The sequence below is a fragment of the Hemitrygon akajei genome, chromosome 27 (assembly GCF_048418815.1).
Source record: "Hemitrygon akajei chromosome 27, sHemAka1.3, whole genome shotgun sequence".
NCBI lineage: Eukaryota > Metazoa > Chordata > Chondrichthyes > Myliobatiformes > Dasyatidae > Hemitrygon > Hemitrygon akajei.
In genome coordinates, this window is record NC_133150.1 from 1,152,650 (window position 1) to 1,180,434 (window position 27,785).

Below are 27,785 nucleotides of genomic sequence, written 5' to 3' on the forward strand. Positions count from 1 at the left end.
CAGTCATTGGAAAAGTGTTAGGCTACAGTCGGACAACGATCGGAACAATTTTAAATGATAACGGATAAAGTGAGAATAATGGAGCATGTGAAACTCCCTTCCCCGATGAAAGCTACAATTATTACTAAGCAACACACTGGTTTAATTATTGGAATACATACTTTTCTTAAGTGTTTTATATGCATAGAAAGGTAAAATATATACTATATACCATGACAAATGTTTGACGAACTGACGCTAAATAATATCAGATGTGCTTGTTCCGACTTACATACAAATCCGACTTAAAGACGGACTCAGGAACAGAACTCATACGTAACCCGGGGACTGCCTGTATAAACGCCAGCTGACAAATGCAGAAGTCCAAAGCATGTTGACTAATTTCCACTTTATTCCATTATTCCACTGTATTCCATTATTGTTTAATTCTTTTATTTCAATCTGCTGATGTGATGAAATTATCTGTCTGGATGGCTTGCAAAACAATTTTTTCTGGGTACCTCAGTGACAATAATAAAGCAATAATCTTCTGTGGACGGCTGGATGCAGAGATGCAAGCGATCCCATCTTGCTGAGGAGTCTAGAATTGGGAGTTAGAATCTCAGAATAAAGGATAGGGCAATTAAGACCAGATGAGAAAAGAATTCTTCAGATGAAGAAGGATGAATTGCTGGAATTGTCTATCTGAGAGAATCCTGGTGCTTCACTCCTTGGTTCATTCAAAATTGAAAGATTTCTAGATATCAAGGAAACCAGAAAAAATGGGAATAAAGCAGGAAAATATTTACTCGGTAGAAGAGGAGGCTTGAAGTACCAAATGACTGATTCCAGCTCTCATTTCTTAAAATTTCCAGTCAAAGGTTTTCTAAGATGTTTCTTAGGCAGACTTTTGTTTTTTTTTTGTTTGTTTTTGTTTTTTTTTAATTTTTTTATTAGTTTTTCTATACATTTTACAAATTAAAAACCCCAAATCCCAATGAGGAACATTAATACAGTGCAAAATTAAGCATACAATGACAATATGCTACAAAGGAAGAGAATTTGACAAAAAAGCACCTAAATTAAAGACAAGTAAACTTAGTATCCTCCCCAAGCCCCACAACACAAAAAAAAAACAACTCCAGACTAACCACAACACAATATAGTGAATATAAATCAGGACAATCAAACTCCCAGACTGTGAATACACTTAGCAACAGAGGATAATAATGCCTACTACCAGAAAAAAAAGGGAGCTGAAAGCAAGGGACCGAAAAGAAAAAAAAACCCTAGTCAAGAGGAAGGTTATGAAAGTACTCGATAAAGGGTCCCCAGACCTTATGGAACTTTAGATCCGAATTAAGAACTGAATAATGAATTTTTTCGAGGTCCAAGCAGGCCATAATGTCGTTAAGCCATTGAGCATGAGTGGGCGGGGCAACATCTCTCCATCTAAGGAGGATCAAGCGTCTAGCCAGGAGAGAGGCAAAGGACAATATTCAGCATTTGGTCGGACTCAGACGTAAATCTGTCTCGCCCCAGAAACCGAACAAAGCAATTAAGGGGTTTGGTTCTAGGTGCTGATTCAGAATACACGATAACGTAGTGAAGACATCTTTCCAAAATTTCTCCAAGCTAGGACAGAACCAGTACATATGGATGAGAGAGGCAACGCCCCTCTTGCATTTATCACAGAGCGGACTAATGTTAGGGTAGAATCGAGATAGTTTAGATTTAGACATATGGGCTCTATGAACAATCTTAAACTGTAAAAGGCAATGGCGAGCACAAAAAGAGGTTGAGTTAACCGATTTGAGAATCGAGTCCCAGCTCTCATCGGATAAGGAGGTATTTAAATCCTGCTCCCAGGCCATTTTAATTTTATCCACAGGAGCCCATTGTAAGGCTGCTAATTTATCTCGAATAATTGATATTAAACCTTTACCTAGTGGATTAATGGAAAGAAATAAGTCCATAGCATTTTTCGCAGGCATTTCAGGAAAGTTAGGAATTAAAGGAGCAATAAAGTGTCTAATTTGGAGATATCTAAAAAAATGAGCATTGGGCAGATTGAACTTAACAGAGAGCTGCTGAAAAGAAGCGAAGCGATTATCAATGAAAAGATCTTCAAAATGTATAATGCCCTTCCTATACCAAACATGGAATGCTGAATCGTACGTAGTAGGTAAAAAAAAGGTGATTATGTGCGACAGGGCTGGAAACGGAAAAACCGTGGAAACCATAGCATTTCCTAAACTGAGCCCATATACGCAAAGTGTGTCTAACAAGAGGATTAGCTATTAATCTGGACAGACTACTAGGGAGTGCAGAGCCAAGAAGTGCAGAGATAGATCATTCTTTAGTGGAGCTCAACTCCATTGCCACCCAATTAGGGCACTCGGGTTGGCCGTGGAAGAAAGACCAAAAGATAGCACAACGTATATTAGCTGCCCAATAATATAAACGAAAGTTAGGTAAAGCCATGCCACCCTCTTTTTTAGATTTTTGGAGATGGATTTTATTAATTCTAGAGCGCTTATTCTTCCACAGATATGACAAAATAATAGAGTCTAAGGAATCAAAAAAAGATTTAGGAATAAAAATTGGGATAGATTGAAATAAGTATAAAAATTTGGGGAGAACATACATTTTAACAACATTAATACGACCTACCAAAGACATAGATAGAGGTGACCATTGTACCAGACTCTGTTTTATAGCATATGAAAGATTGGCAAAGTTTTCACGAAAGAGATCTTTAAACTTCCTTGTGACTGTAATTCCAAGATAAGTAAATTGATTATGGACTACTTTAAAAGGGAGATCACAAAATGTTAGTTCTTGTGCTTCTTTATTAATTGGGAAAAGTTCACTCTTATGTAAATTAAGTTTATAGCCAGAGATCTGGCTAAACTGGTCAAGAAGTGAAAACATTAGAGGTAAGGATGTAGACGGATTTGAGAGAAAGAGTACCGTAGATTCCGGACTACAGAGCGCACCTGATTAAAAGCCGCTGGCTCTAATTTTAGAAATAAAATCAATTTTTTAATTGTAAAGGCCGCACTGGATTTTCGGCCGCAGGTGTCCCACGTTGTAATATGAGATATTTACACAGAAAGATATTACACGTGAGGATTTTTTAACTTTTAATTAAATCCATATGGTAACAAACAAATATATATTGCAAATGCTTTTTTTCGAACCGTGCCTGTAATACGGCTACTTTTAAATATACATACGTATCGGTAACACAAATTACGTTGCATATACTTTTTTACTGAACAGCACGAACAACATTCCAATATCTCCTAGCGACTGGTAAAAATATATATACTGCAGCCTACCAGGAAAAGTTATTGATCGCCTTTAACTTAAAAGCAGCGTTTTCGCTCGGGTCTGATGAGCTCGCGTAACGCGATCGGGTCTAATCGGGTCTGATGTGCTCGGGTCTGACGCGCTCGCGTAATGCCCCCACCTTCCCATATATCGCAAACCGGTATCCCACAAGACGCGGCGAAACCGGGTGTGACGTCATAGCATCCCGGGATGTAGTACAGAAAACAAATATAGTTAAAACACTTCTAACTTTAACTAACAAATGAATTACTAAGCGAAAATATTATAAACTAAGTAACTGCCATAAAGGCAGCACAATGCTTTTCTTCGAGTGTTTTCCATGTTGATGAGGGTGAGTACAAATGACTGATTTACAATAATTTAATTGTGAAAGTGCGCTTGATTTATCGTACAATTTCATTGGACCTCTGTGAACTACTCATCAATTTTATTGGTCTACTGTTACGAGGCAAAATGTTTACGAGGCGGCATGAAAAAAAACCATGTATTAGCCGCTCTGGATTAAAGGCCGCAGAGTTCAAAGCTGTTCAAAATGTGGGAAAAAAGTAGCGGCTTATAATCCGGAATCTACGGTAATAAGTCATCAGCATAAAGAGAAACTTTATGCTCAACACCCCCTCTCCAAATCCCGGTCAATTCAGGACAATTTCGAAATGCTATCGCCAAAGGTTCTATAGCCAAATCAAAGAGAAAGGGACTTAAGGGGCATCCCTGACGGGTGCCACGTTTGAGATTAAATACCTGGGATTTCTGAAAATTAGTTAAAACAGAAGCAGTAGGACACAGGTACAGCAATTTGATCCAAGAGATGAAACTTTGACCGAGGTCAAATTTTTCTAAGACTGCAAAAAGGTAGTTCCACTCTATACGATCAAATGCTTTCTCCGCATCGAGGGAAATAACACATTCAGGAATCCCAGTTGGAGGTGAGTATAAGATACTAAATAAACACCGAATGTTAAAAAAAGGGAGACGGTTTTTAATAAAACCTGATTGGTCATCGGAGATAATGGAGGGAATAATGGTTTCTAATCTTTGAGCCAAAACTTTAGCTAAGATCTTTACATCAACATTGAGCAAAGAAATCGGCCTATACGAGGAACACTCTGTTGGGTCTTTGCCCTTTTTTAATAGAAGAATAATAGATGCCTCATTGAAAGAGGGTGGCAATTTGCCGTAATTAAACGAGTCAGATAATACTGAAAGTAACTGAGGAGAAAGAAGTGAAGAGAATGATTTATAAAATTCTACAGGGAACCCATCAGGTCCAGGAGATTTCTCTGAGGACAGTGCAGAAATTGCAAAAGATATTTCTTCTGATGATATAGGCGCATTAAGTTTGGCTTTAAAATCAGATAAAAGTGAAGGAATATTCAGATTCTTTAAAAATTGATCAACAGAGATATTGTCATTCAAAGATTCAGAGGAATAAAGCCGAGAATAAAATTTTTTAAATGCGTCATTAATTTCTAAATGATCCGATGTAAAGTCTCCGTTCTCCTTCCGGATCTTTGTAATATGTTGTTTGGCTTTGGAACACCTCAGCTGATTGGCTAGAAATTTACCAGACTTATCCCCATGAATGTAAAAGCGACTCTTGCTTTCGAGAAGTTGGCGTTCGACAGGTTGAGTAGACAGAAGATTAAATTTAGTTTGGAGTTCAACGCGCTTCTTGTATAGTTCAGGGTTCTTAGTTTGAGCATATAGTTGATCCAATTCTTTAATCTGGTTAATGAGGTCTAATCGATCTGCACAGGATCTTCTGTTGAGATTTGCTGTGTAAGAGATTATTTGACCCCTCAGATATGCTTTCATGGCATCCCAGTCAATCTGGGATGGTACTTCAGGTGCCACTTTCATTAGTGTTAAAATAAAAGGTTATCTGATCCTTAATAAATTTTTAAAAATCATCATCCGATAATAAAGTTGAATCAAACCGCCAGTGTTTATTCCTCTGAGGGAGACCAGGAAAGTTCAGAGAGAGAGTAATTGGGGCGTGGTCAGAAATCAGTATACTCTGATAGTCACAAGAGTGGGCAAATGGAATAAGTTGGTTATCGAGTAAGAAATAGTCAATTCTAGTGAAGGTATGGTGAACATGTGAGAAAAAAGAATAATCTCTCTCAGTAGGATGAAGGAAACGCCATATATCAGAGATACCAAAATTAGAGAGAAACGATTGGATAGCTAAGGCAGATTTAGTAGGTGATCTGGTAACAGAGGACGATCGATCCAGATTAGGATCTAACCAACAGTTGAAGTCACCACCCAGTATAAGAGAGTATGAGTTTAAGTCTGGTAGTGAGGGAAAAAAAACGTTCAAAAAAGTTAACATCATCAAAGTTGGGGGCATACAGGTTTGCTAGTGCAACTTTAGTGTTATATAGTTTACCAGAAACAATAATAAAACGGCCATTTGTATCAGATATTTTATTATGGAGTTCAAAAGGAATATTTGAGTTAATAAGAATGGAGACTCCCCTAGCTTTAGTGGCAAAGGATGAATGAAAATGCTGACCCGCCCACTTTGACAGAAGCCGGGAGTTATCAAAACAACGAATATGAGTTTCTTGAAGGAAAGCAATGTCAGCTTTGAGTTGTTTAATATGTGAGAATACCTTCCTCCTTTTAACAGGGTGATTCAATCCCTTTACATTCCAGCTCACGAATTTAAGTGCACTAGCCATTATCAATTACTAATGCATAAAAGGCAGCAGGCATATAAAAAGTCAAGCAATACAATAGCAGTCTGGGAGCAGAAATGTAAACATAGATTCGTAAAATCAAAACATAAACATGTCCTGAGCAATAAAGAAAAACAATAAATATAGTGAGTGATGTTGGAACTGGAAAAGCCACCCCACCCACACAACCCAAAACTAGATGGCTACCAAAAAAAGCAGCTAGCTCTACCAAAGAAATTAACCCACATTTCACTTCCAGATCTGTGTCATTAACAGCAGTTCCGTATAAATACTATAGCAAATAGTAACTAGTTTATGCACTAGAAAACATAACTACAAATTGGAACATCTTCTGCAGAAATATAAAACTTAATACAGAAAAAATCGGAAGAAAACCAAAACTAACCTACCCGCAAAAAATTATAGAAGAATTAAGTAAGAGAAAGGGAAAAAAAAGGGGGAGGAAGGGGAAAATTATAAATTCAAGAAGAGTACTTATCAACCATTTACAGAGAGGAGAAAAAAAATCAGAGATTAAAAAAAAGGTGAAGAAAAAAAAAGAAAATAATAAATTTTAAAAAAAGAAAAAATAAATCAGCAATTAAACTGTGAACCAACAAACAGGGAGGCCTTCAATAAAGACTTCAAACCTCCAAAACAAGTTAGAGTCAGTTGTAGAACTCTATAGATAAAGTTATACAAGAATAAAATAGATTACACAAGTACTATTTAAACATCCATAGGGAAACATTAAGCACAGAATGTCTATTTAAAAAAGACACACCAAATCCAGGGAGAGATTGTCAACAGCCCTTAGAGTTTCAATGAATAATGTCTGAGTGATTCAAGTAAAGTCTGAGTCCAGAAAAAGTAATTTTACTACGAGAAGTACTTATCCACCATTTTAGGAGGTCCAATCGGGTTCCGAAGATGACTGGATAGCCAGAAGACTTGCCACAAATGCTTCAGCCTCCTTCACTGACTTAAACCACTTATATTTTCCAGTATTAAGCTTGATTCGTAAATCGGCAGGAGTGCGAAGAGAGGGTTTAAAACCACGATCAAAAAGCACTTTCATTATGCCTTTAAACTCAGCGCGCATCTTTAAGGTCTGGGGTGCAAAATCTTCCACAAAGCGAATGATTGTATTTTGGAAAGTAAAAGTACCTCTACGACGTGCCTCCATAATCAGACGGTGTTTTACCTGGTATTGATGAAAGCACAAAATTACCGGTCGCGGGCGGAAGCCCAGAATTCCGGGGGGATCGTAGACCCTGTGTGCCCTTTCGAGCTCAGGCGGGTTCAGAAGCAAATCTTTCCCGAATATCTCACAGAGAAACCCGGCGAAAAACTTCATGGTTGATCCCTGTTCGGTGGCCTCTGGCAACCCAAGAATTCGAAGATTACAGCATCTGCTGCGATTTTCAAGATCCACCATTTTGGAAAGGAGTTTGTTACATTTTTCCTCTAGGCTGGAACAGACAGTCTCCAAGTATCGAACACGACTTTCTAAATCTTCAGAAGTCGAATCAATGCGAGATAAGTGTTTGTCCACTCTATCGTTGATCCGATCCAGTTTGGCTTCCAGCAGTTTGAAAGCGGTTCTAAATTCCTTTAAAATATCGTCTCGGAGTTGTTTGAGCGCAGCGCGGGTCTCAGCCGACAGAGCCAGAACTTCCTTTCTCCCGGATTTAGAACTCTTGCTAGACATTGTAAGGTAGATGTGTTCACAGGCAAGTAAAAGAAACCGAAAAAGTTCCTAAGGTTTAAAAAATGGAGACATTTAGTGCAAAGATAGCGACAGTAACGGAACAAAAGTTCGGAGCAGCTAAGCAATCGCCATCTTACCGGAAGTCCTCGCAGACTTTTGTTTTGCAGTCCTTATGACCAGATTATGTTGGCATGGTGCCTTGCAGGTCCTTGCTGAATACCATGCGGACTCTCAACAAGCAAGTTTATCCATATCGATGACAGATTGTAACAACAAAATTGCAGGCAACAAATCATATTTGATAGATTCTGATCTATTCACTGTAAATTGAACATAGCACTCAAATTATAATGTAATTATTATAATCGATATGTTACATAGATTACATAAGTCTTGGTACATATTGGCTCCAGTGACATGGGTTGACAAGGTGAGGAGTTTCTGAAGAGAGATTTTGGGGATTGAGATAGAAATCTAAAAAGAGGACATCCAGCATAGTTATCTCTGGATCGCTGCCTGTCCTATACGCCAGTAAGCAGAAGAATACGATGATTTAGCAGGTAAATACGAGGCTGAGGAATTGCTGTTGGGGCAAGGCTTCAGATTTTTGGATCATTGGGATCACTTCTGGCGAAGTTTCGATGTGTACACCTGAACCCAAGGGTACCAATATCCTGTGGGCAAGTTTGCTAGACTTGTTCGGGAGGGTTTAAACTTATTTGGTACAGGGATGGTAACTGGAATGATAGTGCTGAGAAAGAGATAGTTGGTTTACAAACAGAGGCAGTGTGTAGTGAGACTCCTTGTTAGATGGAGCTAATGACAGGGCAAACTTGCTATCATCAGGATGAGATGCAATGTAAAAGGCAGCCAAAATTAAAAATTAAGTATTTTGCACCATTCTTCACTGTGAAAGACACTTGTAGTATGGTGGAAGTCTGAGTGTATCAGCAGTCAGAAGTGTGTGATGTTGCCTTTACTCGGGCGAAGTTGCTGAGAAACTGAAAGGCCTGAAAGTAGATATTGTACGAGACCTGGACCTGATGGTCTGCACGCAGTCTTTTGAAAGAGGTGGCTGAAGAGTCTGCGGAGGCAAGAGTAATGATCTTCTAAGAGTCACTCGATGATGGAATGGTTCCGGAAGACTGCCAAATAGTGGAGAGAGGAAGAAGAAAGGAAATTATGGGGCAGTTCGTCTGACCTCAGTGCTTGGGAAGATGTTTGAGTTGATTGCTAAGGATGTGTTTTCGGGATACTGGAAGCACATGATGAAGTCGGCCATATTCAGCATGATTCCATCAAGGATAAATCTTGCCTGACAAATCTGTTGGCATTCTTTGAAGAAATAACAAGCAGGATAGACAAATGAGAATCAGTTAATGTTGTATACTTGGATTTTAAGAAGGCCTTTGACAAGGTGGCACATATGAGGCTGCTTAACAAGTTCAGAGCCCGTGGTATTACAGGAAAAATACCTGGTGTAAATAAAGCAGTGGCTGATAGGCAACAGGCAAAGTGCTACTGATCAGTTGAAGCACGGCGAGATGGACAAACTAAAAACAAAACAAAGTGAGGAACAATGAGTAAATAATGTGGCCCAGCACGCGCATAGACTGTCAAGTTCAAAAAAAGGCAGCAAATGAAAGAATACACAGGTTCAAACACAATGAGTACTGGGTGATAATGATCATAAATAAAAACAGAATTGGCTACATTGGAAAGCTAGACAGGTTTGATTACAAAACGGATAACTGGATTTTGTATACCAAGCTAATTCAATAGTACTTTAAAGCAAATGAAATGGCCAATGAGAAAACAGTGTCAATTTTATGAAGTGCATTGGGCTTAATTGCAGACAATTTGTTTCGAAGTTTAACAGCTCCAACCAAACCATTAAAATTAGTTTTGTTGTTATTGTGAAAGTAAGCAGGACATTTAGAAGCAAAACCATTATTGATTGCAGACTGCTTTCTGTTTCGTAAGTGACACTAGCATGGATAAAACAGTGGCGAATTGGCAAGAGGCAAAGTGGGAATAAAGGGAGTCCTTTCTGGTTTGGCTGCCAGTGACTCGTGGTGTTCCACAGAGGTCTGTGTTGCGATCGCTTTAATCAGCAGTCTGGTCCTCTACATTCTGTTGGGAAGTATGTTTGCAATTATTCCGTTGAGGTATTGAGAATAACATTTTCAGATGAAAAAAATAAATGGATTCTCACAGGTTTTGTTATTGCAGAGGAAATTTGAATATCCAGCAAATAATCTCACCAAATTTAAGAAAGGGTAACTGAGAGCTACAATGTTTATGAACATAAACTGAATATTCTATTTTAAATGTGGAATGATAAAATTATCTGTTTATGCCAAAATACTGATCATTTCCCATTTTTCATTTTCTTAATCTGTCCAGATGTGAAAACAACTACAAAATATAGGAGCTGTAGAAGTATCGATGAGGATGATAGTACCAGCATTCGCAGATCAGGAATGCTTTCTACTAGACAAATATCGCATAATGGAACATCAACTGTTCACCGCCTTGTTGATCGACAATTATTAACACCCAGCAACTCTTTAACATCCCTTCATACAACTTGTTCAAAGAGAAGCTTTACTGATAGAAAGGTAACAAACACGGTTCATTTAACCAAGTTAATTTTTTCCAGTGTTCAGTTGTCTCTAGTATTGGGAGACTGATGTGGTATTGTGAATATGGGAAATATTTTGCAAATATTGGTTGATTGTATTCTTAATCATACCCCACCCCCTTGATCGAACCTACATGGGGCACTACATGTCGCACCACGAATTCACAACAATTTGGAGGTGTTGCCTCTGGAAGATAACCGGCACCCCAGGTAAAGCTGATTTTACTGATTTACGTTTCCAGCAAAACTCCAAAGGTGAGCTTAGGCAAAAAATTGATTGTCTGATTTTCATTGGCACATTTTGACATCATGACAATTTCCTTTAACTCCCTTTTGTGAAAACAGGAAATATTGGAATTTCACAGAACAGGCTTAAAAGAGTACATGTTATCATTTTGTTTTCAGTTCTTCAGAACCCATAACTAAGCTTGGTCAGTTTTCAGCCATGAATTTTATGCATCAGTTTGTTACTTTATATTGATATTGAATATATTGTACTTAAAATGTTTGCTGTTGGGTAAAATTTATATTTTGTGAGCATGTAAGCAGAGTCACAATTATGTTTGGTGTTAGAACTAGGGAAAGGGGTGTTTTAGTACACCTATGCTCGTTACATGCATCTTCAGACAATGCAGATTCACAGTTATGTGAGAAACCTATTTCTACCAACTTCTCCATATATGCATCCAGAACTCACAGTTATGTGAGGAGCACTGCTTTCCCGCCAATACAAGTCACGTGTGCACGCCCCACAGTCTCACTCCCGCCAGTTTAGCGTTGGTTTTGATAACGTGTGGATGTGCAATCTTGCGCTCTTAAACTTCTGTTGTTTTTACCTATGCTGCAGTAATTTTGTGCTTGAAATATTTAACTATGCCTCCTAAGCGTCCTAAGTCAAGTCCTGGGCCATCAACCAAGTGGCAGAGAACCGCTTTAACACTTGATAAAAAGTTGGAAATTATAAACAGGGTGGTGTCAGGTGAAGGTAACACAGCTCTGGGACGCTACTTCGGCCTGGGTGAGTCCACGATCAGAAACATAAAGAAAAATGCTGAGAATATAAGAAGTGCAGTGATTGATTCGTCACAAGTGTCTTCAATGACTGTTACCAAAGTACGTAACCTGATTATGACAAAAATGGAGAAAATGTTGCGTTTGCACATTGAGCATGAAAGAAAGAAAAAAACAACACCTAGTTCTGATCATGTTTGTGTGAAAGCATTGTAAATTTATGGTCGCCCTTGTTCAGAGGCTAGTGAGGAAGTGTTAAGTGATTGTGTTAGATTTAATGCAAGTAGGGGATGGTTTTCTAAGTTTGTTAGTTGTCACAGGCTTCACAACTTAGCTATGCGTGGTGACCACGAAGCTGCTGAACACTACCCTGTGCAGTTGCAGGCTATGATAGCTGAGTTAGACATCACAACAAAGCAGGTGTTTAATGCAGACGAGACCAGGCTTTTTTGGAAGTGTATGCTGAAGCGCACTTACATAAGTAAGGATAAAAAACTGTGTCAGGTTTCAAGGCAGCAAAGGATAGATATACATATTTTTTATGGCAAACTATCTCTCAGATGCTTCAAGCAACAGATGATTTTTTAAAATCCCGGGAGTTTACCATCGGTGAGGGAATGGTGGAAGTCCTTCAACATCAGACATGCCATCAATGACATTGATGAATCCTGGAAAGAGGTCAGGTATTCCACTCTCAATGGAGTGTGGAATTCAATTTGGGCGGAGTGTGTGCACACCCTCAAGGGGTTTCCTGCCTTCACTGCAGCTGTCCAGGATTGTGTGGGCCTGAGCTGTAAAATTGGTGGGGCAGGATTCTCAGATCTCGAGACTGCTGACGTGGTAGAACTCCTGGATTCTCATGCTGAAGAATTAAGTGTGGATGACCTTCCAGTTTAACTCAGACTGAAGGTGATAACGATGAAGAGGAAAGTGTCAAGTTGCAGGTGAAAGATTTTACGGTGAAGCAACTGGCAGAATTTTTTTAAGGCTGCGGAACACTTGGCACAAATGGCAATGGACATTGACCCAAGGTTAGAATGGAGTCAGCATTTCAGTAATTTCCTGCAGTCAATCCTCCTTCCCTACAAGCAAATTTATGTTGAAAAACAAAGTGATGCCAAGCAAACAACCCTCACCACTTTCTTCAAACCAGTGTCATCTCCTGCTGCTGGCAGTACTGAGAGTTCTGTGAGTCTTCCTTCACCCCTTGCTGTCCTTGATGATCACGAAGACACACAACCATCCACCTCATCCATGTAAAGCTGCCCAATACCACTGCACAACCACTCATCTCCCGATACCAACACACCTGCCACTGTTGGTGAGTACTGTACACCCTAGTATGTTAACTTTCTATGATTTATTATGTTGAATATTACCTTAAACTGATGAAATACGAACGTTGCCTTGTGGTACTGCTTTTGTTTTGTATTGGTATGAAAATGTGAATAAATTACAGATAAAACAGATTTAGGAAGCCGTCCAGAATACATCCCTATTTTCTCCAATTAAATAATTATTCACATTATGAGTTTTCACATTGTGCATCAACTATGAGGAACGTGTCCCCCGCATATAACGAGAATAAGGTGTAGGAGTGAGGAGCTATTCTGATTGCTGTGTACAACAGGTTCATTAATATTTTGAATGAACCATAGATGCGATGTTTTAACAGGAAATGACTAAGATATCCTTCTACCAGTGATTTAAGGAGTTTTTGATCTTGAAATGAGAATATGTTAGGTGGATAGAAATTTTCATTACTGATTACTGATTTTATTCAAGAGTTGAATAAAGTGTGAGGAAGTTTCTTTGGAAAGGTAAGATATCAAGAATATCGTTGGAAAAATTGACATGTAGATTTGACCTTTGAGGGTTACAACTCCCAAACTTTAAGAATTATTATAAAGCAAATCAACTTAGATTTATTGCATTTTTTTTGATCAAGATAAACCGGCATGGATTGGAATAGAGTTAGATAAGATCAGAGAAAATATACCAGATTCCCATATATAAATGGGAATCTAAATGGATATTGGAAAAGAAAGAATCCCTGTTATTAAAACATTTGATTGATTTATGGAACAAGACAAATGTTGATGATGAGATGAAGAAATCTTTATTAGCAAAGAGACCTCTAATTCAAAATAGACTCATTCCTTTAACAATGGATAACCAAATTTATATAACTGGTTTCAAAAAAGGGATTAGATATATAGGAGATTGTTTTGAAGGAGGTATATTGATGTCGTTTGATCAATTAAAGAATAAATATAAATTATCAAATAACACTCTTTTTTGTTATTTTCAATTAAGGGCTTATTTAAGAGATAAACTGGGTCAAACAATATTAATGCTGAAACCTAATGAAATGGAAACTTTAATTCAAAAAGGAAAAATTTAAAAAATTACTTGTATGTATAATTTCATTCAAAAACAGACAATTAAACCAGGAATTCATAAAGTCAAGGCAAAAATGGGAAACTGATTTGAATATTAAAATTGATGAAGCAAGTTGGTCAAGACTATGTCTTGATAGTATGATAAATACAATAAATGTCCAACTTAGATTAGTACAATACAATTTTTACATCAATTATATATTACACCACAAAAAATAAATACAAACCTCATTTCCAGAAAAGTTGGGATATTTTCCAAAATGCAATAAAAACAAAAATCTGTGATATGTTAATTCACGTGAACCTTTATTTAACTGACAAAAGTACAAAGAAAAGATTTTCAATAGTTTTACTGACCAACTTAATTGTATTTTGTAAATATACACAAATTTAGAATTTGATGGCTGCAACACACTCAACAAAAGTTGGGACAGAGTTAAAATAAGATTGAAAAGTGCACAGAATATTCAAGTAACACCGATTTGGAAGACTCCACATTAAGCAGGTTAATTGGTAGCAGGTGAGGTATCATGACTGGGTATAATAGTAGCGTCCATCAAAAGCTCAGTCTTTGCAAGCAAGGATGGGTCGTGGCTCACCCCTTTGTGCCAAAATTTGTGAGAGAATTGATAGTCAGTTCAAAAGGAACATTTCCCAACGCAAGACTGCAGAGAATTTAGGTCTTTCAACATCTACAGTACATAATATTGTGAAAAGATTCAGAGAATTCAGAGACATCTCAGTGCGTAAAGGGCAAGGTCGGAAACCACTGTTGAATGTGCGTGATCTTCAAGCCCTCAGGCGGCACTGCCTAAGAAACCGGCATGCTGCTGTGACAATTATAGCCACCTGGGCTTGGGAGTACTTCGGAAAACCATTGTCACTTAACACAGTCTGTCGCTGCATCCAGAAATGCAACTTGAAACTGTATTACGCAAGGAGGAAGCCATACATCAACTCTATGCAGAAACGCCAGCGAGTTCTCTGGGCCCAATCTCATCTCAGATGGACCGAAAGACTGTGGAACCATGTGCTGTGGTCAGATGAGTCCACATTTCAGCTAGTTTTCGGAAAAAACGAGCGTCAAGTTCTCCGTGCCAAAGATGAAAACGACCATCCTGATTGTTATCAGCGAAAGGTGCAAAAGCCAGCATCTGTGATGGTACGGGGGTGCATCAGTGCCCACGGCATGGGTTGAGTTGCATGTATGTGAAGGTACCATTGACACTGAGGCGTATATTAGGATTTTAAAGAGACATATGTTGCCATCAAGGCGACGTCTCTTCCCGGGACGTCCATGCTTATTTCAGCAGGACAGTGCCAGACCACATTCTGCACGGGCTACAACAGCGTGGCTTTGTAGACACAGAGTGCGTGTGCTTGACTGGCCTGCTACCAGTCCAGATCTATCTCCTATTGAAAATGTATGGCGCATCATGAAGAGGAGAATCAGACAACGGAGACCACGGACTGTTGAGCAGCTGAAGTCTTATATCAAGCAAGAATGGACAAAATTTCCAATTGCAAATCTACTACAATTAGTATCCTCAGTTCCAAAACGATTAAAAAGTGTTATTAAAAGGAAAGGTGATGTAACACAATGGTAAACATGCCTCTGTCCCAACTTTTGTTGAGTATGTTGCAGCCATCAAATTCTAAATTTGTGTATATTTACAAAATACAATTAAGTTGGTCAGTAAAACTATTGAAAATCTTTTCTTTGTACATTTGTCAGTTAAATAAAGGTTCATGTGAATTAACATATCACAGATTTTTGTTTTTATTGCATTTTGGAAAATATCCCAACTTTTTTGGAAATAGGGTTTGTAGATGAAATCCAAATTTATCTGATCAATGTTTTCGATATAATCAAGATATTGGTACTTTTTTACACTCCACTTGGTCTTGTGCTAAAATTCAACCTTTTTGGATAAATTTAAGAGTCTTATTGGAACACAACTTCCACATAATTCAATATTATTTTTATTAGGTGATATTGAAGGGTTAAAACCGAAACCTAAAATGAACAAATATCAGAAAGAATTTATAAAAATTGCATTGGCAGTAGCCAAAAAGACTATTGCAGTTACTTGGAAATCAGATTCATACTTAAGTATGGATCATTGGAATAATGAAATTTTTAGCTGCATTCCACTTGAAAAAATTACTTAAAATTTAAGAAATAAATATGACATATTTCTGAAAATTTGGTGACCTTACTTACAAAAGATAGGATTAAATATATAAGTGCTCTGAAGATAAAGTTATTAGTCATCTGGGGAAAGAAAAAAATACATATATTAAAGCTATTTTGAATTCCACGGAGCATGTGGGGATCTTCTGATATCCAGGCAGTCTGTCTTTCTTTCTCTCTTTCTCTTCTTCTTTTCCTTTCCTTTCCTTTCCTTTTCAGATAGGGATGTTAAGGGGGGAAGGGTTAAGGGGAGAGGGGGTGGGCTGATATATATATATTATTTTTCCACTATTCTATTCTATGTAATTATCTTAAAAACTCAAATAAAAAATATTAAAAAGGATAAATATGCTATAAGCTTTTTATTTTTCCTACTGCTTCAATTTTCTACTGTTTGCCCAATGTGATTTTCCCCCCTTTCTTTTTCCCTGTGTAGTGCTTCCTGGTCTTTTTATTGGGTTATTTGAATTTCTTACTTTGTGACTGCCTATAAATTTCAAGGTGTATAATTTATACATTCTTTGACTGTGCTTTGAATCTCAGAAAACTTTTCCTCACATCGAGCTTAGTATCTTCTCCTTTGTGTAGTTGGTAACATGATGAAATGAGACAATGGGGTTCAATTAAAGAGATTTAATCAAACTTTTAATTTTAATGGATTTTTATCATCCTTTTATACAGTGTATTCCAGATCACAGAAATCAGCTTGATTTTAAAAATACATTTGGTGGCCACTTTATTAGGTGAACTGTACAGCTGCTCGCTAAAGTAAATATCTTATCAGCCAATCACGTTGCTGCAACTATATGCATTAAATCATGCAGACGTGGTCAACAGGTTCAGTTGTTAAGCTAAACATCAAAATGGGCAAGAAATGTGATTTAAGTGACTTTGGAGTGATTGTTGTTGCCAGACAGAATGGTTTAAATATCTCGGAAACTACTGATCTCCTCAGATTTTCATGCGCAATATTCTCCCAAGTGTACAGTGAAAGGGGTGATCATCATAAGACTGCTTTAATCCCATCCCTTTGATCAAGCTTTTGGCCATCAATTGTGAGCGGCAATACTGTGCTCAAAAATGAGTGCGGTCAGAGGAGTAGGGCCTGACTGCTTCAGGCTGACAGGAGGGTGACAGGAACTCAAATAACCACACATTAGAACAGTGGGATGCAGAAGGGCACTTTGATGTTATACTTTGAAGTGGACGGGCTACAACAGCACAAGACCACAAACATACACTCAGTGGCCATTTCTTTGGTACAGGATATACCTAATAAAGTAGCCACTGTGTGTATACTTGCATGCAAGAATAACGTGGCTTTTTATCACATTTTTAACAGAGTCAAAGGTGTTTTAAAGGAATATAATGCTGACATGAATGAAAAGAAAGGTGGATGAAAGCCTGAGTAAGGAGACACAATTAAAGGAGTTTAATATAGAAACACAGGAGGAGGAAATGGCCATTCAATTTGACAGTGTTGTTCACCATTTAATGATATTTTAACTGATCTGTGAACTAACTCTACTGTATAAATGTGCTCTTGACCAGTATCCCTTATTAACTCTGGTTAACTAAAATGTGTTAACCTTTGACCGGAAAACATTTTCTATGTGGAAGATGGTTCCAGATCTCAACCATCTTTCTCACTGAGAAATATTTCCTTATCTTGGTCTGAAAGCACAAATTCTAATTTTCAGTCCCTGTCCTGAGTGGAAATAGTTTCTTAATAAACCCTGCAGATTAGATGATCTTAATATCTTGAAAACTTCAATCAAATCACAAGACCATCAGATAATGGAGCAAATTAGGCCATTTGGCCCATCGGGTCTGCTCCACCATATCATCATATCCGATTCAATTCCCTCTCAACACCAATCTCATGTCCTCTCTCCATATCCTTTTATGCCCAGACTAATCAATAATCTGCCAATATCTGCTTTGTATACGCCCAATGACTTGGCAAAGAATTCCACTGATTAACCACTCTATGGAAAAGAAATTCCTCCTCTTCTCTGTTCTAAATGGACATCCTTCTGAGGCTGTGTTCTCTCTCTTGTCTTTAATTCTCCCACCATAGGAAACATCCTCTCCACATCCACTCTATCAAGGTCCTTCAGCATTTGACAGTTTTCAATGAGATTTCCTCTCATTTCTTTTGAATTCCAATGAGTACAGACCCAGAACCACCAAACAGTCCTCATTTGATAACCATTTCAAACCCAGAATCATTGTTATGAACCTCCCTTGAACCCTCACCAATGTCAGCACAGCTGAACACTGTTCACCGTACTCCAAGTGAGACATCACCAGTGTCTTATAAAGCCTGAACATTACATCCTTGTTTTTATATTCTAGAAGTCTCGAAGAGAATGATAACGCCACATTTGCCTTCCTCACCACCGACTCAACCTGAAAGTGAACCTTTAGGAAATCCTATGAAGGGTCTCTAAAGTCCCTGTGCACCAAAGACTTTAATTTTATGTCCATTTTTAATTTTATCTTCCCAACATCTTATGTCAGACTAGCTGCGGTATAATTTACTTTCTTCTTTTTCTTGCCCTTCTTGAAGAGTAGAATGACATTTGCAATTTGCCATTCCTCTGGAACCATGCCGGAATACTTTGCTTTTTGAAAGATCGTTAGTAATGCCTCCACAGTCTCTCCAACCACCTTTTTCAGAACCGTGGGGTGCAGATCCTTTCTCCAGGTTCCTTGTCTTCCTTCAGACCCTTCAGTTTATCAAGCACCTTCTCCTTAGAAATGGCAATTTCACATACTTAACGCCATTTGAAAATCTCTAATTTCTGGCAGACTACTGATATCTTCCACAGTGAAACTTGATGCAAACTGCTTAATCAGATCATCTGCCATTTTCTTGTATCCCATTACCACCTGCCCAGCATCACTTCCCAGCGTTCTGAATTCTTTTGTCGCCTGTTTTACACTTAAAATATCTGAAGGAACTTTGTTTGGTCCTCTTTAATTTAATTGGCTAGCTTACTTTTGTGTGCTATCTTTTCTTTCTTTATCACTTTTTAGTCACTTTCTGTTGGTTTTTAAAAGCCTTTGCAATTTTTTTGCTCTACCCATGATTCTACACTTTCCCATCCTTCGTCACTTCTTTCTCTTGATTTTATTTAATTTTTTTCTCACCATAGCACTCCCCCTCCACACCATCGGCCTGCAGGCCTGACCTCTCAATACAATGTGATCATCCGTTTTGATTTTGGCTTGATTTTACATTACAACTCATTCCATTACCTGTAATTTTGCCCCATCCTCAAGCTCTCCTTGCTCTCAGTCTCACTGCACTCTGCCTCTGTTTGTAAACTAACTGCCCCATCCTCAGCCCTATGACTGGTTCCCATCCTCCTGCCAAATTAGTTGATCCCACCTGAGCAGCTCCAGCAAAGCTGCCTGTAAGAATATTGCTCCCTCTCAGGTTCAAGCGTAATCCTTCCCATTGATCCAATCTGATACGTCCTGGACCTTGGCACCTGGAAGTTAACATACCATCTAGATTTCTCTATCCCGTCTACAGAATCTCATTTCTATTCCTCTTTAACTATGGAATCTCCTAGCACTGCTGCAGTCCTGTTCACCTCTTCTGATCCACAGTGCCAGAGACCAGGTTGCTGCAGTTCCACTCTTGCAGCTTGTCCCTCTCAACATTATCCAAAGTGGTATATTTACTTTTGAGGGAATGGTCACAGTCATACTTTACACTGGCTGCCCATTTCCCTTCCTCCTACAGTAACCCAGTTACCTGCCTCCTGCAACCTTGGGGTGGACTAACTCCCTGTACTTCCTACCAATCACTTCCTCAGTTTTCCGTATGAGCTGAGTTTCATCAATCAGAATGGCACTCAAAACGCCAAATGTAACTTGACCAAGGTTTTATATAGCTGCTACATGGCTTCCGAACTTAATACCCAACAGACTTAATTCAGACAGTGGGCACACAACACTCCTCGTCATTGTAGCTCTGCCCCTAACTACTGTCCCTTTCACTGTCTCTAGCTGGGTGCCATCTATAATTAGATTGCCCCTTTTCCCTCTGGACTTTGTTCACACCCCAAGAGACTATAATAGAGAAATAGGCTATTATCCAAGGGTACCATATGATTCTAAGTTGCATTCCTATCCCTCTGCCCAAATCCAGACCTAGAATGTTCCAGTTTCATGGATATATCTCAGTGAATTCCCTTTCCTAACTGTATCAGGTAGCTGTATCACTACAACAGGTGCCACACATCAGCTGCCCTTCAGCCTCTGTCAAGTTTTGTTTCATGTTTTCCATCAATTGTGTTTTCTATCCAGTTTAATTAATTAGTCTGTTTTACTTGCATCTACCTCTACATTTAAAAATTACATGAATGCATTCAAGCAGAACAAATTTTGAATGATTTCTCTCTGGGGCTCTCTGAATCAAGCCAACATACAGTGTAGCTGGGACTATTTGTGTGTATTTAATAACGGGAACATTATTAATTTTAATACATTTGTCAGATGTTCTTTTGTAATGTGATACTGGAACAGTATTCTTATAATAAAATTATCTTTTCTTGTAGGAAACTGAATATTTAAGAAGTGAACAAAATCAGATTCATCCCAGTGAAGGTAAAGCCTTCAAGATTTATATTTAAATATGCCTGTACATTAGCCTAGGTACAGCTTGAATTCTTATTGGCAGCTAGAGGGTTAACTCTGCAGGAACACCCAGGAGCAATGTTCCTTTCTTCATTCAGTCGAGATATGAAGCACACCGGAGGCAAATATATTCAATAAAGAAATGGTCACTGGGATCTGCCTGTCCGTTACAGGTCAAATGCTTATGTCTGGAGTGTGCCATTGACAATGTGTAAACTAGGAGCTAAATTACTAAAACTGCTATCCATTTATGCATCTACAAATAATACCTAATATCTCCCAAAAAATTCTCTGGTATTTGCAAATGTGCATATGTTGTTGTTGTTCCTTCTCATGCCTTGTGGCACATTGGGTGACGTTGTTTGCTGTTTCCTTAGCATTTGTCTTCTTTTTACGAGGGTAAATTGCTAGCACGACACTCAACCCAGCCGGGATGGAAATCGTGCCACCCAGGTTGAAACCCGGGAACATTCGCCTCGAAGTCCAGTGCTGATGTCACTTCACCAACAGTCGCAAATATGCTTATGATATATAATAATATCCTCCTTGACGAAGCCTTGCACCACATTGTCAAGACTCATTCAGAAATAGTCGTGTGCCATCATATTTCAGTCACCATACTGAAGCAGCTTATATGGCTCCTTGTAGCCAAATGCTGTCCCTGAATTCATAACTCCTTTCTTCTGAAAAGGTTTCTGACAGTCTTATCCACGCCACCGATGTTGTCCAAGGGAAGGACCCAAGCAGCTTGGACCCGTGTCATCGCAGAGCAATGTGTTGTTAAGTGTCTTGCTCAAGACACAACATGCCGCCTCAGCTGAGGCTCGAACCAATGACCTTCTGATCACCAGACCGATGTCTTATCCACTAGGCTACACGCCAACACCGACAGTCTAAAGGACACATTTAAACCAAGGCCTCTCGGCAATTATAGAAGCAACCATCAAAGTGCTGTCAGATGTTTCTTCACTAGAGCTTGTGCAAACTCCATGGAATGTCTCCGTACAACATCTTCTGGAAAAGGATGAGGATGAGGCGAGGAAGAAACGTGAAAAACAAAGCAAGTACTAGCGGATCTTACTGCTCACTTTGTGGAAGTGTTTTTAATTCCTGTGCCTTAAGTACTTTTTCCACTTCATTGAATAAGGATTCCAAAAAATTTAGTCCATGGCCACTGATGTGCCATATACATCATCCAGAAATATGAATTCAAGGTTATCTCTTCTCGAATGTGAATATATAAACAAAGTAGTGTTATCCTCATTGACAGAAATAAATGGATGTTAAACAATAATGTCGAACCTGCACCTCGTAAATGAAAAAGAACCTCTGTAATACTTGGAGTCCCAACATTCAGGCCTGTAAAGTACAAGATCCCTTATAACTGAGTATCTACCCTCTGCCCCCATGAGCAAAAGATGTGAAAGTAATGAAGGGTCTGAGTAAATAGTGCAGGAATAGTATCACTTCCAATGATTTTAATAGAATGTCCATGTGACACTGACTGTACATTTGGTACATTTGCACTGTCAAAGTGCGTATACATTATTCAACCTTGAGATTCATCTCTTAACAGGCAGCCATGAAAGTAAGGACACCCCAAAAAAAAAATTAAGACTGTCAAACACCGACTGTAGAGAGATAAAAGGAAATCATGCAAACAGTAAATGTGAGCAAATAGCATTCTGAACTGAAGTCCACAACGAGAGCCTGTCTATCAAGCCTTGCTTCAACACAGAGCAGAACAGCAAGCTGAACCGACCCGTCCCTTGTCTCCGGTCCTGCACCCTGACTTTTCCAATCTGGACACTATTCAACCCGGACACTAAATCATCATCCAAACATCAGGTTCTGTTGCTTCGATGTGGATCCAGGATCCGATATCCAGCCGCCTTGATGAGGCCAGTACCTGACCTTTCTGATTTGGCATAGAGCTTAATTTGATCGAACTTCAGTCCTTCCTTGCCCTCAGTGATCGGCCCACTGCCTCACCTCGCTTCAGTTCTGTTGCATTGAATAGTTTCCAAGTCCAAAGGGAAGTTTCTATCTTTTGTATTTTTGACACATTAAACTCATTCAAGGAAAAACATGGAATCCAAAAATACAGGGTAACTTCAAATTCACTTTGAGTGAGGCGTGCGAATATCATGCAGCGTGATGAGGTCTGTATATTTTTTCAAATAAATTAAATGTTTAAATGAACAGCAATGGTTAAATAAACAATGATTGTACAAGGTCACTCAAACATTGTTGAAATATTATGTACACAACAGAAATTACGTTATTATTTGTGATGGTCATTTACCAGAAAAAGTAATTAAGTTTCAGAGTTAAACACATTATTCCTTTGCAATTTTGTTTACATTTTTAAAGACAAGTAACAATATTAAAGATAAATATCCAATGAAACTATTTAATCATTCTCAGGAGTTAGACGTTCAACAAAGTATGTTTTCTTACCACACAGCTATTTTGTAACATATTTGCCTTTCAGATGATTACAGAAATTATCAATCACCAGTCCGATCCTCTTTCTGTTCTGCGGGGAAGAATGTTTGTAATCGATCCAGGGAAAGATTGAGAGTAACATTTTCAGATGAAATTCTGATTAAAAACAATAAGCTAAGCAGTAGAAGTATCCCTAAAGACGATAGTGTCAGCTGTCTCAAATCGAGAATGCCTTCCACCAGCCAAATGCCACACCAAGAAACATCATCTTGTGATCAACAAAATAGAGCATCAGCCAGCTTTACTGAGCACACCAATACAGAAATTACAGGCAATAAGAGTTCAGAAACGCAATCAAAATTAACCAGAGCCCACATGGGATATACTGACAAGCGATTAGAAGCGACAAAAACAAGCAGTTTAAATTCTTTGCAGCCAAGTTATAATGGAAAGGTAACAAAGTTTTTTTTTCCAAAGTCCAGTTGTCTGCAGCCTATACTAGACAATAAGGTTGTCTTCAGCACGGGGAGACTGATGTGGTATTGTGTATATGAGAAATACTCTAAGAAATTATTTGATTGCATTCATGTTCATACTCCACCCCCTCAATTCAGACTATGTGAGGCACTACATTTCTCACCATGACTTTACAATTACTTGGAGGTTTTGAAAGCAGGAGATAACCAAAGCCCCAGATCAGACTGATTCTAGTGACTTATGTTTTCAAAAAAAGCTTCAAAGGTGATTTTAGGCAAAAACTTTATTGGCTGATATTCATTGGTACTGTCATGAAAAGTTCCTTAAAAACTCCCTTTCATAAAAGCAAAATATGTTGAAGTTCACGTGACATCACCAGAGCAAATATGATGGATTCAGAGGAACTCGGAGAATGGAATACAGTCCTTATGGGAGACAGGGTAGGTGAAGAATTATTAAAATAGCTGTGGGAGTCAGGAACTTTGTGATTGATGTTAGTAGTTGGGTTTTCTCCCAAAATTGCAACAGAATGATTCAGAAAAGGAAGGAAGAGTTAAATGTTGATCTTGTGAAGTTGAACCTGTGGTGCTAAATGGCAATAAGAAGAAAGTTTGGGCAAGTACAGAGTAGATGGGAGGCTTTTCAAAGAATAAGAAAAGTGTTGGGGAAACAGAGAGGGTAAGAAGAGATCATAAAATGTCATTCATAGGTGAAATCCTCAAGCACTGTATTTGTGTATGAAAGGCAGAGGGCTTGTTAGTGATATCTGGGGTTAGCACATGTGTTAAATAACTTGAAATGACCAGCAATCAGCCTTTATTACACGGAACTCATCTCATTCCACTTTAACGTGCTGTTCACGGCTTTCTGTACACTTGTAATTTCTGTTGCTTCTGCTCTCAATTGCCACATGCAAATTTCAGTGAGGGCAACTCTGATAAATTGCATCCTTTCTCCCTGGGAGTGAAGGGTTTATGAATGATTGTGATCACAGTTGAGGGCTGACTTGGGTCTCCAGGGTTCTTGACCTGACCTTGCCTGACTTAAACATCGACCAGTTCAGCTCTTCGTCGTGTTCATGATTACTAGCGATTCCATAACCACTGACCTGAACAGGTCCAAGTGTGAGTGCCAATTTTAAAATTACTCACCCACTTCAACTGCTGAGATTGCTGGCCCACATAATGGGTCGCAAGAAGGTATCCCTCTCCTGACACCAAATATTGCGTGAATATCGTCACCAGAGGGAAGTACTGGTTGGTATGAAGCAGTCTCTTTATTTGATAAAATATCACAAATAAGCTGAAAACTTTTGGAGTCACAAGAGAGAGAGGAGAGAGAAAGAGAGAGACCCTTTTGAAGCAATTGATCTGCTTGACCCAGCAATATACAACATTTTATGTGCCAAGCATCGAAGTTATTTCAGGACGATTCTAACAAATCAATATTTACAATGCTTCCTTTGAACAACATTTAACAGTTTCAAATCCCTGGGTCTTCCCACCAACACTGTACACGGATTACTGTACACGGGTCTGATTCCCACAACTAAGGAAGTGTGTGATTGTACTGGAGAAGGTGCAAAGGAGGTTCATTGGGATATTGTCAGACAGAATAGGCTAGGTTTGCTTTTTTAAGGGTGGGCTGAAGGACTAGGTAGCTGGTATGGGTACACAAAGTTAAAAGACTATAGCTCGTATGAAGAACTTATAATCTTTGGAGAGGTGTGAGGGCATTGATTTAAGAACAGGGATAAAAAATTTGAGGAAGAACTTTAACCCGAAATCTGGAACACACCACCTGAGAGGAAGATAGAGGCAAGTACAATCATAGCAAAGAGGTATTTCGATAGGCACTGGAGACATCATGGTGCTGAATGGTACGGGCTGGATGCTAGGAAATAGGTTTAGTAAAGATAGGAAGGTAATGACCTGGCATAGACATGAGTTCAGGGGCTCATTTCCATGTTGTGTGGCTTTGTGACAGTATATTTGTCAGACACGCTGCCCATTTCTTAAAAGTAAATAGTTGATGTAGAAATTCTCATTCTCAATCACTTTTTTAAATTTTTTAAAAATTCAACTGAAAATGTATTTCATTTCCTTTTCTGAATCCATTCTGCACTTGATTTTGCAATGACTTCACTATTCTGACTTACTCTTCCTGAGATGTTTATTTAACAATTTTTTCAGAGTGATTAAACAATGTTTGATCTGTTGACATAAATCCCAAGAGTCTATATTGTGCTGGATTTGTACCCTTTTAAAATATCTTATTGTGCATGAGCTCATGGGAACTAAGTGAATATTAGACATTGTAACTGAAGAAACTTCTTCACAGTGGTCATATAAATTAAGATTTGCCATGTTTCAAAACTGATATATTTGAATGCATCTGGCAAACTAAGTATACTTCAGCTATTTTGTTATAACCACTCGCAGTGGTAGTATTTTGATTTCAACGGGTAATTTCCATCAGTTGACAGGCTTATCAGCTGTGGTTATTCCTTGCAATCAGCTTACCAGCTGTGGTTATGCCTCGCAAAAATGTGTCCAAATGATCTAACATAAATTAGAAATGGTGATTTTTAAATGAACTCTGAATCTCTTGTACATGTAAACACATTGTAACTATATTTCTCCTTTTCCCAACAGACAACTCGTCATAAGTTGCCTGAAGTAGATCAATGTGGTGATTATAATCCTCAAATTCCATTGGGGCTCAGATCTGGCAGCTCTGCAAACGCTTCCTCACACTTGCAGAATTTACTTGATCTGGTGGACCGACACTGGAGTGGTTCAAATTCACTCCACAGAAACCAGAGGTTTCTTAGTAAGTTGGCTTCCTTTATGACTGGCTAGGTAATCCCCCAGGGTTGAGGTCAAGAGATAAAGTTCACAAGTTATCAATTCCTGATAATATTGATTAGACTGTAAATGAAGCATGACTTTGAGGCAACAAATTTTTATTGAATATTTGAATAAAACTAACTTGTAAAGTTTATTCAGCAAACTAGAACTAAGTAAGCAAATGATGAGGAGAAACCAGAGATGACCAAAAGTTTGTTCAGTTGTTTTCTGAATAACTTACAAAAGGAGCAAAAAAGAGGATGTTAGGGTTACAATTGTCTTGTCTCAATGATACAACTAATTAACATTCATAAAGCTACTCCATACCTTATTTATAAGCAAATTTTAAAAAATACTGGATATATCAAATGACAGCTGAAGTGCTACCCTAGAACTTCCAAATCACTGCATATTTATTTTGGACCAGTGTTTCATTTTTTCTTTGTTGCCATATACTCTCCTATAGACTCTGCTGAAGAACTGTTCTTCAATGCGCTGGACACAATGGCCATTTCAAAAATTCAAAGCCTGGAACAAAAGGTTAAAGTGTTAACTGAAGAAAGCAGATCTTTGCTGACCAGGACAGCATCTGGCTTAGACTCTGCAGAGTTCCTTCATATTAAACATGAATTAACTCAGAAAGAAGATGATTTGGTAAGCATCATTTAATCTTGAGTCCACCACTTCCATTACCACTAATCAGTTTTATAAAATATAATCTGATGTTACAGAAACCTGTTAACTCATCTTATTAAAAACAAATGTGCAATAGATCCAAGAGTGGTTCTGCAGAAAACACAATGGATAATTACTGGGGGGAGATTTTGCAGTCAGCCTCTAAAATTCTTCAGCTCTTTCTCCACATGGAGATCCCTGTGGTGTGGCAGTTCTGACCCTTGTGCAATATCATTCATTCATTAGTAATTTTCAGCTCCCTGTTGCAAAAATGCTTAAGTCACCTCCCTAAGCTTGTCAGCACCTTTAACTTTTTATTTCTTTTGTAACCACATTCTCTAAAATCTAACTTTTGGCCAAGCTTCTGATTTCATATCAAACATTTACAGATTAATTTTTTTTTGCTAATGCTCCATTTAAGAGGCTTTGGATGTCTTATTGTGGTATTGTTTCAACTTGTTATGAAACAAGTGTTTCAAATTTGAAACTAGTTTATTTCATAAAAGCTTAAACTTCTCAAGCATGCCAACTTTAAATCTACTTTCAGAAATTTCCTTTGCAGCCCGAGGCACGGTGGTAAAGCAATTTATATAGGATTTGCATTATGATTTCTTTGATATTTGAAATATTGGTAAAGTGTGTATCTTATAGCGAAGAATGAAAATACATATTTTTCTGCACTGTTAAAAGGTCTGTTTCTT

At 38.3% G+C, this 27,785-nt stretch overlaps 1 protein-coding gene across 1 annotated transcript in view; it reads left to right on the forward strand.

Moving 5' to 3' along the window:
• Nucleotides 1-27,785, forward strand: part of LOC140717080 (uncharacterized) — an 82,982-nt gene that overhangs the window by 39,686 nt on the left and 15,511 nt on the right. Inside the window, exons 10-14 of the mRNA XM_073030258.1 lie at nt 10,138-10,352; nt 20,557-20,605; nt 23,130-23,536; nt 26,215-26,392; nt 26,876-27,063. Coding sequence (XP_072886359.1) covers nt 10,138-10,352; nt 20,557-20,605; nt 23,130-23,536; nt 26,215-26,392; nt 26,876-27,063 — 1,037 coding nt within the window. The remainder of the gene's footprint in view (nt 1-10,137; nt 10,353-20,556; nt 20,606-23,129; nt 23,537-26,214; nt 26,393-26,875; nt 27,064-27,785) is intronic.